The 12,617-nt window shown below is 23.2% G+C and overlaps 1 protein-coding gene across 2 annotated transcripts in view; it reads left to right on the forward strand.

The window, feature by feature from the left end:
- LOC112595411 (lateral signaling target protein 2 homolog) overlaps positions 1-12,617 on the forward strand; it is a 33,078-nt gene continuing 20,461 nt past the window's right edge. Inside the window, exon 1 of one of the 2 annotated variants that reach the window (XM_025340608.1) lies at positions 1-323. In XM_025340608.1, coding sequence (XP_025196393.1) covers positions 216-323 — 108 coding nt within the window. In that variant the 5' untranslated portion in view covers positions 1-215. The remainder of the gene's footprint in view (positions 324-12,617) is intronic. The other variant, XM_025340607.1, reaches the window with a different exon arrangement.

Raw genomic sequence — 12,617 nt, forward strand, 5'->3', positions numbered from 1 at the left:
TATTTTATTCTATTGGATACGGTTGCGTTTTTTTTTATCAGCTTTTTTAAATCATTCGATATTTTACTTACAAATATATCAACGACAACTGTTCGTTACACAGCGTTGATATCAACACGTTCCGGCGTCGACGAGAATTGGTTGTTCGCGTACACAGAGCATTTACATATTAATATACGACAACGACAGCGATTGGTTGTTATGTGCGACTGGCTATGAGTTCGCCAAAGTCGTCGGACAGGAAATCGGGTAGGAAACAGTCGTTTTCGCACCAACGATCCTCCAACGAGGACATTTATCAGCAAGACGAGTATGACACTCCGGTAAGTGAGATCGATTATTGATGTTATAATATTATTATTGTTGCACGTCAACAACGGCTTCTTTTAATGTAATATATTTCGGTAAATAACACATGTAGTGTAATTGTCGAGTTGTAGCTATAATATGGTTTATGTAAGTTATAAATGTGCGATGATTTTTCGAAGCGCGTGCAAACTGCAAAATATAGTCTGTTTATACATTATACTCGCGACGGTCGATAATCGTGACACGCCACAAAGCTGTCTATATATACATTTCAGGTGTAGATAAACCGTTGATAACTTATCAATTATTGTCATATTATGTTCTATAGGAATTGTTGCATTTGAGCCACAGCTGACGATTTCGATTCTTACCAAAATAATATTTCAATGACTAAAGTTCAGAGTTTCAGAGCTAACACAATAATAATACATATATTATAATATTACCAACTATTAAGTATTAAAGATATACACCTTAGCAGATGTTCGAAAAAGTGAACATTGTTATGCCATGTTTATCAATGCACTATACCTACCTACGTTAAATTGTTTTTACTTAATACCTATTATGTTATTCGAGTATTGAGGAATCAATAATAGATATCGTTCTACTAACATTGCTTTTCACCTGAATACATATTTGAAATATGGTATTACTAGTTATACGGTATTTTCGATCTTTCCTATTTAGAAAAATTAATATTTTTTAATACCGCGGGGGAAAGAAGTTTTTACAAAAAACATTGGATCAAACATTTTTTAGTTCTAAAGGTTGTTTTATATTAGTAGTTCTTAATCTTTCTACAATCGTGGTCTAGTATATAGCTTACTAAGTAGCTAGTTCTAAGGACCATTTATGCCCGCATGTGGTTAAAGCACTACACCAAAAATTAATTTTCCGAATATAATATGGACCGGTAAACTTTAAATTGAGGACAGACGTGTTATTACAGTAATTACCAAATCACGATATACCGTAATATTTTTAAATATCTGATAGCCGTAATTATTATCGGTTTACCGAAAATATAATTATAATAGCTAAAAACTTATAACTTATCGCAATGTTACCAGAATATAGAATGCTTAAAATAATTTCAAAATTTGTCATTATCTTAACATTGATTAATATGTTATTGTTTATTATTATTATTTATTATCAATATTAAAAAATCATAGTATACCTTAATACATTACTTAAAAAAAATTTCATTTATTACATGTAGACCTACATCCATATCATTTTATACATTTCTTATTATTTATGCTTTATTTTTTTTTTTTACAGCAGACTAAATAGAATGCTGCCTTAATATGTAGTCATGTAGAGTTTCAGTTTAATATAAGGGTGGTCTATGGGTCATTTTACATTTAGTATGCACCCTGTGTATGATGACTCATTGTCATGGTTTACAGTAGACGTAATACAAACATTACACACATAATTTTATACGTCAATAATTATATATTTATATTGCATATGTATGTGCATCTTAAATCAAACAATCAATATATAGGCTATAGTTTTATAAATAAGGTATTAGAATACAAAAAATTATATAGTATAATAAAATGTATTATCTTTCATTTACTGCAGTACTCGTGATAAATAAAGATTAGGTACTTAAATTAATATTATTCTTTTAAACAATTGTCAATTGTTGTAAATAATGTTATACAATAATAGATTTTATATTTATATACATACGTTATATTTTATTAGTACCATCTATAAATAGTAAAATTTATTAAAATAAGAAATTAATTAATTTTTTTATCTTAAGTAGTTTATTTTAGTATTATAGATATTGAATTCCTAGTTTTAGATGAGTAATTATTATGGGAACAAATAGATTTATAAAACGTATTTACTTAAAATTTAAAATAATAATTTTTATCTCTGATTTTGAAATATTGATATTTGATTATTTGTGTAGTATTAATTTATTGAGTAAGTGTAAATAAAAATTTTGTTAAAATGCATTTTAAACATTATAGCTTTGTTGACTGTAATATTATATATTTATATTTATATACCTATATATGTATATATACAATGCATACAATGTAGTTAAGTTTTAGATAATTTAATAATAAGATAGTTATTTTGTGTATGAAAAAGGTTGCATTAGGTATATTATAATGAGCAGTTTAATTACTAATTGTTATCATAGTGTAATGGCATCAGCAGACGTGAGTTCATTAAAAAACAAAAGTTGCAAAATAAATATTTTTGTCACCGTAACGTCTGTAACCATGTTAGTCATACTATTAAATATTGTCTAACTTTTTTTTTTGATAATCAGATACATTTTTTTTTGGCCTTATGACTAAATTTTTTATTAATGTATTTTAATTTTTAATGATTAATCAATTTGAGGTTATAATTGCATAATATATATTATAAATGTATTATTATCCATGACATTTAAAATTATCCAAATTGCTATTTCTGTTGTTAAAAATAATTCTTTCAAGGTCATTATATAACTAAAGTTTTAATTTAATTTTCTTTTATTTCTGAATTTATTTGATAGGTGTATAAAATATTTTACAAAAATGTATGTTGAATCATTGAAAATAATTGTATTATTATTTTAAATGTATTAAAAATACAATTATAAAAAGTAAATAAACTTGTAAAGGTTAATACATAATATGAAAATGAAGAGAAATGTACCTAATATTCAGTAGTCAAGACGATGGGCAGTCGTCATACCCACATGATTCATTGAATTGATACTGTAATTTATTTTCATAGCTAATATTTAGAAAAATATCAAACAGATTTTTTTATGTTTATATATTTTTTTTAAATAAGCTATAAGTATTTGATTAATTTTCAAAATTTTAAAATTTCAAATTCATATAACTTATTTTAATATAATTAAAAAAACTTCTATAAATGTTGTCTGTAGCATGAAGAATAAAAATAAAACAAAGATCTTTATTCTTCATGATCTGTAGTAAAAATAATCCGGTACGTAGATTTGATATGTTATTACGCGTGTATAAGCGAAGAGATATATACGGGCAATCTTGATATTTACAAGAAAACATATTATGCAAATTTGTTGTACAAAATATATGATTTATACCACGAATATTATTATCATGTATGTCTTTGAATAAATATGGAAAAAATTAAAGCAACAAAAAGATGACATTTATACTTTCAAAAATAAATTCAAAATCATTAAAATATTCGATTTTTCAAAAATAAAATTGTATTTTTTTATTGATACTTACATTTATTTTATAGTTTATTATTGAATAAATATTATCATACTATATTTTTTTTTGTAATTTATTTTAAATTTCATTAGCTATTTGTTATCACAGTTAATTTATATTTTTAATAGACTTGAAATGTAAACAATAATAAATTGTATATCTACGTTTTTTCTTTAAACAATAAATTGTAGTCTGTGATTCAATTATTGAGATTTAGAATATGATATTATAATCTTAGTTGAAAAATATAACAAAATAATATGAATAATATGTTCTTTTAGTTTCTAATAAAAACACTCTTAGAATCTAGAACTACTAGAACTTATAGTCCGATTTTTATGACATATGAGGAAATTTACTATTCTCCCTATTTTTTACGGTCAGTGTTTTACTTTCTATAAACAATAAAAGTATAAAACATATGTTTCTTACAAAAACTAAGACATTTTAATTATTTTATATTACGAAACATTGGTATTTTATATAGTTTAAATTGTTATTTAGGGTAGATATCGGTTTATTTATTATTATTATGAGTAGTTCTTATAAGACGTAACATACATTGTGTTATGTATTTTATCATTATTATTAATATACGGTGATTCTTAAGTAAACTTAAGAATTCTTAAATATAAGAAAATATTTAAAAATATTCGCTTTTACATATAATTTGAATTTTTATATAAAGTACATAATTTTAATTGAAATTATATTTTTATCTTTATAAAAGTTATAATTTTTAATTTTTTTAAACGACAACATGCATTGTAATTATCATATTCTAAAAAAAAATTTTTTCTTGAGAATTTCTAATCATAAAAATGAAATTTCAAACGAGTTAATTTGTTAAACGTATAATTTAAAATTTTAATGAGTACAGTAGTAGATCAACATTTTGTGTGGTGCATTAGTATTCCGCGATAGCCCACTCCACCATTTACTCATCCGTCAATACTTTTCTATATTATATAGTTTATAACTAATTTAATTTTTTCCGAATTTCGATTTTAGATTCTGAACATAGTTGATATAGCGGTCTGACCAAAGAAAGTGTTGATTTAACATTGATGCGTTTATTATATTTGTGTCTAAACTCTAAAGACATATTTTTTTTATTAGAAAAAATGCTCAGAGCATCAACTGCAAGAGTAGTTTCTGTTAGTAAATTGGATTTAGCTTCTTTTTTTTTTGTGGTTCAAAAATATCTTTAAGTACTTTTTAAAATAATTGAGTAAAAATAAAAAAAAATAGAAACATTTATAATAGTATTATTATTATACGATTATTTGGTAGTAATCTTGGTTTCTAAGAAGTTAAACCATCTTCACTCTTCGTTAACAATAATTTATCATTGAATTCATATTTAATACAATTTATAAACTTATATAGTGACTTACTCTATGAAAAGTTACATTTACACCTAACGTATAGCAGAGCGGTTACCCACTTGATTGATTTATTTTCATTGAAACTCTCTCTCAAAAAAAAAAAAAAAATATTTTGTTTCAAAACTTTAATGAAACTAATACTGAGTTTTTATTGTTAAAAATATAAGATTAAAAAAATATTTTATTAAGATTATTAAAATAGTTTATTAAGTTCTTGAACAATAATTATTTAAAAATTGTTATATATCTACTTATAAGTCATAATTGGATTTATTCCAAATTTCCAAATACTGAACATATGTATGGTTAATATTAAATGTTATATATGCTCTTTAAATTATAGTTTATTCATAAAGAGAACGTTTAACTGAAAGATTCGATGAATACATTATGTATCTTAATTTGTCATGTTATTATGTTTTATGTAATTAAAAGTAAATCCTAACAATGCATTTTTGATCTGTAGACTAATTTTTTATAAATTAATGTGCATGTATATAAGGTAGTTAATTATTTATTAAACGAGTTAATTTATGAAATGTTAATTACTAGGCTTATGTATAATACAGTGTATATCTCGATATATATTAAGTTAAATAAGCACTGTAATATTCATCACTTATATCAATCAACCCTTATCCTTTTTCAATCTATGTATACAATTTATTGGTATATCAAAACTAGATATTTGTACATTATACATCTATGATTCTATTTAACACAACATAATATCATTGTAATGATATTACGATTTTATGGACATTGATGTGACGTATATATTATTCTCCATTTTGAGTTTATATGATTATCGTATTATGTGTTTAAAATTTATAAAATATAATAAATATAGGTTCATCTGAAAATTAATAAAATGAACTCATAAAACCATAGGTCTGTAGTTAATATTATATGATAAAATACTATAATTTACAAACAGAGAGCTGTTGAATACTGAGAAACCTTGATTTGTTCATTTTCGGTTCTGTTTGTGGGAAAATTAAGTTCTTTTAGTCAATTGGTAAAATGACACACCCATATGTATTTATTTATATTTTGTATGTGCTTTCACTTACTGTCATCTGACGATCGTCTCTAACACGCAATTGACGAAGCAATTAACAATATGCCAAGGACTTGGATGGATTTTTGCCATTGTTGTACTGGATTGTTTTCTTATATCTTATAGTGCTAAATGCTGTGTAATTGATGATTTATTATTTTTTTCACGCTGAGTGCTTCTCATCTATGTTTGTTGTAGTATTTTGAAAATCTAAGTAATTTTTTGCCAATGGGAAAATTAAAAACGATATAAAAAAAATTATAAATGAATATTATAATGATACAATTGATAGAAATTAAAATATAAATTTTTTACCATTACATTTTCAAAATATTAACTTTTAGCCATTTAGACCGTCAATATTGACTTATATATTATATTATATACTTGTTAAATATTATTATTAATTATCGAGTTAATAAAATATAATGAAACATAGACTAACTTTAAAAATAACATCTGTTTGCCATCTATTTGTAAACCTCCTTCGCTCAAAATTGTCATTACTTATTTCGTAGATTATGATTTATTAATGAATTGAAGTTGAACACATTCGATATTGTGACCTACTTAATGACAATGTACACTTAAAACCTACCATTCAGCAAGTGTAAAATTATACTGATTTTTATGTGTGGAAAATATGTTTTCGTAAATTAAAGTATGAATATATTAATTAAGTACCTACTAGCTATTACTACTTAAAAAATTATCTCACGTTAGTCTATTACAACTAATAAAACATTGCATGAGAAGCTGCATTATCTCATAAAGTCATATTGTATTATCTTAAAATAAGTTAAATAAAGTTTTAATAACTCATTTATTGTGGGTAATTATTTTTTCTAAAATTTTGAAATATTAAAAAGAATTCTACATTTATACGTATTATCCTTCAATATAAAAAAAAGTTTACAATCAAAGACATGAGTCTTATAATATATATTTTATAGTTAGCTACCAAATGCTTTTGGAAAAACATATAATTCTCAGAATAAAGAGTTTTTTTTTATTGTTGGAGCTTTGAAATGAGTAATATAACTATTTAATAATTACATATTATTACGGTATTATTTAATGTTTAAAAATGGGTAGTATTATTAGTATTATATTATGTATTAATATTAAGTAGGCAAGTTAACACAATATCGCTTTTTAGTATTTTTTTTTTTTTTAGAATTTATCTAGTATTATATTTGGGGTTATAAGTCCTTTAATTTGATAGTTTGTATGTGATTTTGAATATTTTATTTAATTTGTTTGTAATACGCTTTAATTATGTATTACGACTAGAAAGATTACAAGATTATTTTGATTATTATTCATATGAAAACAAATTATACGTAAAAAAGAGCTTAGGATATAGTTTAAAGAGTTTTAGATTGATGACGTTGAATATACATAATTAATGTTTTGAAATTTTCGTAAAACCTAATAATTGGTTACTGTGTTCCAAATTTATTTTTTAAAAAGTTCATGTATTAATAGTTTAGTTGTTAAGTTGTTTTTTTAATTAAAAGCAAAGGTCGGGTTTGTGTTGTGTATCATATTATATGGTTTAGGATTCATTTATTTTCATGTCCTACTTCTTGTTTAATTTTTTAAAATAGATGAGAAATTTAAGTAATAAGTGTCGAGGTCGTTACTATTAGCTTATATGGTTTTATCGGCAAAGTCATCAATAAATGTAGTAGGTACTATAGATAGTCAAGTAGAAAGAATTGACTAGATATGAAGATAACAAAAAATGAGCAGTGACTGATGACTTAATCATGACATTTTAAAATATAAATATAAATATATTATTATTTATCTACTTGTAGTGAATTTTTAGATATTTAAATATATTAGTTAAAAAACTAATTATTTATACTTGTATTTAAAATAAAATCTCTAAAATATTCAGTAGCTTGTATAATTGTAGTGTTTTTTATGACAGTAAGTAATGTAATTATTATAGTATCTATATAACATTTAATATTTAAATTATTTTACTATTGTATTATTGTTTATTATATTACTTTTAATTATAAATTATGAGTAATAGTTTATTATATTATCATAATTAATGAAAATAGATCATTTTCATTGTTAACATTGAAATAAAATAAAATAATAATAACAATGTACAACAACTTAACCTTTAGAAATCTAAATTAAATAATTAATAGGTGCGTTTTTTATCTACTATTATTATACATAATAAGTGGATCAATTATAAAACATAATTATAACATATTAATTCAAGGAATACTCGTATATTCTTAGTTTTAAAATAGAAATATTATATATATATATAAGCGGTAATGATGGTATGTATTTTGAATTTTCACATATCACTGACATTATGACTAAACTACTAAATGATAATATTTTAGCTATTTTTTTTTTAAATTTTATTTTGTTTTGATTAAATAAAACGGATAGAGTATAGTTATATTTGTATCTATCTATATATTATATATACAATGACTTGTCCTGAGTGGTTCATCATCGCCTAACCGGAACCCTTGAAGCAACTAGTATGAAATTTGAACAGTAGTTTTATTTCATGATGTAGACGCCTAAGAAAGGATTTTTCAAAATTCAATCTCTACAGGGGTTAAAAGGGTTAAAAACTACATACGGGCGAAGTCAGGTTATTCAGCTAGTTTATTATAAGTGTAGAATTAAAATTATTACTAAATATTATAGCCATGTGTTCAAAACAATCAAAACTATTAATTTCTTTTGACATTTTTACTTTCCTATTTAAAAACTTTTTAATATTTGTTTTAACAAATTCTAATTTCTTAGTTTTAATAATTGATCAAATATTACTATAATTTATCAGGCAAAATTTAATATAACCTTTAGAAATAATGGATAGCGATTTTTGATTTCATCGTGACGATGATAATTATTTTAAATTAAGCATCTATGGTTATTTTTAATGAATTTTTTGTTGAATGATAATTATTTTACAGCCTGAATAGTATTTATGGAGTAAAATGTTTAATTAAATGACTTAGATTATCGATAGTAATAATTGTATCTTAACAACGGTTACCGGAATTTTTCTCGAATATAATATTTCCTGAATTTAGCTATGTAAATTTTTTGTTACTTTTATATTTTTAGTATTGCAAGTTTAGTATAATATTATATTTTATAATATTTAATTTTACAATTTTTTTATGTATATACTTACAAGTACTTTCTTTATAATTTTAAAAATTCTTCACGTAGGTATATAATTGTATATTTTATTATACTTTATAAATTCATAGATTTCTCAACGAACTTGTTCATTGAGACCCACTATCTTCCAAATAAATAAATAAAATTAACTTCTCTGGGTGTAATTTTAATAAATAATAATTTTTATTAACTAAAATCGTTTTTTAAGAACAATATTAGGTGCTCAAGAAATATGTCATTCAAAAAAAAATATACCTTATAGAAAAAAATGTCGTTCGGCAATTTCAATACGAAAAGAAAATGCCAGTTTAGTTATATTACAATTTAATTTAAATTGACATTTTATTTTTCAAATTATTATTTTTTTTATTTATTATTTAATTTATAATATTATAAAATAGGTTAATAATGCTCATTTAGATTTTGAACGTGGTGACTAACTTATTAATTAAAACTTAAATTATTATTGAAAGTTATTACAATTTATTGTTAATAATTGAAAATTAAATGTTGTTAATCTATAACTATTGTACAATAGTTTCAATATTATTAATATTCAACGAATTAACTTTAACTAAACATAAAACATTTGTAAAAAAATATATTTTTTGCAATTTTTATGTAGAATATATTTTACATCATATTATTAGAGTTTACTAAAAATGATAGACAGCGTGAACATTATTATTATATTGCAGTGTGGTTCATAACTATATCAGCTTAAAGCGATATATCACCTTGTAGTGAATAATAATAAATTATATATATATATCATACTCTTTATTTAAAGACTATAACGAAAATTTGTGAAGCTTAGTTTTTTTAGTAATGTTTTAGCCTTCAATTTTGTTTACATTTATTTAGTACTATCATAGAAAATGTTTAAAATGCAATGAAAATATTTGGTTAAGGTCATAATAAATGTGTATTCATTACTTTTATGTGCTCGGATTATTGTGAAAGAAACAGCATAATGTGTAATACTATACTATTATTTATCTATATATATATATATTCACCACATACATAATATATGTATAATATATTTTTTATTAAATATGAAACAATACATATTAATTAAATAATATCAAAACATTTTCACAAATAAAAAATATATTTGGGTTGTTCGTTTGCAACGTAAAATTAAGTTTACTATTTGACATTTTAAAAATATTTTTAGGTATATTTTCTAAATTTACACTCTTCTATCATTTTTATCATGAATATTTTAATAGTATCATTTCAACTTTCTAGTGTTGATACTTGTACAGCTACAAAATAAAACAATATTAATATTTAGAATTTTTTAATAGCATACAGACATGCAGTCAATACATCGCAATCATTTAAAGATCGTACATAAATGTTTTTAATTAAATTATTTTAAAGTTACTACCTACATTATAGTTATAGGGTAATTTTTATTTGGGCATAATTTAGTTTAATATTTAGATTTAAAAATATTTGATATCGATATAATGTATTTAACGTTCCTAATAAGAATATTGTTTGTTAATTTAATATTGGAATATTATTATTATTTGATACTAAAAAATTGTTTTGTATATCCACTAAGAAATTTTAAAAATTTGTTATAAATTATAAAATTGTTGATGATAATAATAATTTTATATATGTATTATATTTTATCTTATAATGCTATTCAATTTGTATTATTTTATTAACTATTATTATTGTTAATAACTCGGGTTTAATTTTTAAATTTTTTTTGAGTAATAAATTTTTGTGTAGGGTTCAATTTACAGTCAATTAAAAAATTGTTTGATTTGTTAAATAGCAGTACAAATAACAATAAAATTATGTTTTTATAATCGCTGCGTATCGGTACCAAGGAAACGGTTTATTAAACACCACAGCTATGCCGTTATCACAGGGTAATTTTGCATAATAATATACAGGCGTAATTATAAACGTCGTAGAAATTGAAATTTAACACTTTCTCTTCCGCGGTGGCTGACCGTGGCGAGTGTGACACTACCTACTATATTTATACACATATAGCAATTAAAATATAAATACAATTATATGCATGTGACATTCATGTATGATGTACGTGCTATCAATGGCGTAACTAGAGGGGTGTTTTGGATGTTTAAATACCTCATCCAGTAGTATTTATGCATAAAATGTATTATATATTTATATGCCTACATGATTCAGATGTCTACAAAGTATATTATCAAATGATTCTAATTTACATTTGATATTAGTTAGAGGACTACTATGGAAAGGCCTCTATTTTATTATGATATTGAAATTCCTCCTTAAAAAAATCAAGCTACTGCAGTAACCGCATGGGTATACTGCATTACTGCAGTAGTATAAATTATGTTTGTTATTTAATAAAATTAATGACTTATTTTATTAAAATGACGCGTTTTTCGGACCGAAATACTGGGTTGTGTGTATTATTGTATATTAATAATGGTATTATAGATTATAATGATACGATTTCTGCAACTTTCTGGTATGTTTAAATTTAGACTATACTACGATATTGGCGCCACACCAAAATGTGCCATGGAACCGCTTAACATTTGTAATAATAATCTCGATCCCATCATCATAAATTGATATAATGTGTAATTATTATAAATTTAGACTATAGGTAATCTAACGTAAAAAAAAAAATTATTGTGATTTATCATCGTGTTACCCGCTGTATAAGAATTATTATTAGCATTAATATATATAATATTAAGGTATATTACACGAGCTCACATGATGAATATTTATTATCTTTACGTGTTGTCACCCGTTGTTTATTGGCTCTATTACTGTAGTTTATATAGTAGAAATAATAATAATGATCATGTGCACAGTTGTGGTTATGATATATTGTAAATTTATTTGCGATTTATCAGTTATGTGTATTATTTTGAATACGGAATGATATTGAAAGCTTGTAGCAGGTATGCGTTTTGTTTTCGGTGATAGTTTTCACCAAACCACAAAAACACGCGTAATACATAGACCTATTATAATATCCTTTTGGTTATAATAAAATACAATTACGTAGAGTATAGCAAAATGTAGTCGTTTAAAACTGTAATCAACTTTCAACTCTTTCAAGACGTCTAAAACAAATAAACTTATTACATTTAATAATCAGTTTGTTCAAATGCTTTTCAATATTTTCCTATTTTTGTACACACATTTTAAACCATTCAGATGTATCATCTACATGTGCAAGTAAATAGTATAAATAGTATATACAATAATACATATACAAGGCACGTCCAGAAGTAAGAGTACTCGATTTTTCTATTTCATGTTTTTCATATTATATATTTTATTGACCGAAAGAATAAACACATTATTTGTTTACACACAACATATGATATTTTTTTCTTATGTTATGATGTATAAGAGGTATGTGAATCTATATCTTTATACAAGACCGTAAGTTATATTTTGGATTTTCAA

The sequence above is a fragment of the Melanaphis sacchari genome, unplaced genomic scaffold (assembly GCF_002803265.2).
Source record: "Melanaphis sacchari strain LSU unplaced genomic scaffold, SCAv2.0 Contig27_pilon_pilon, whole genome shotgun sequence".
NCBI lineage: Eukaryota > Metazoa > Arthropoda > Insecta > Hemiptera > Aphididae > Melanaphis > Melanaphis sacchari.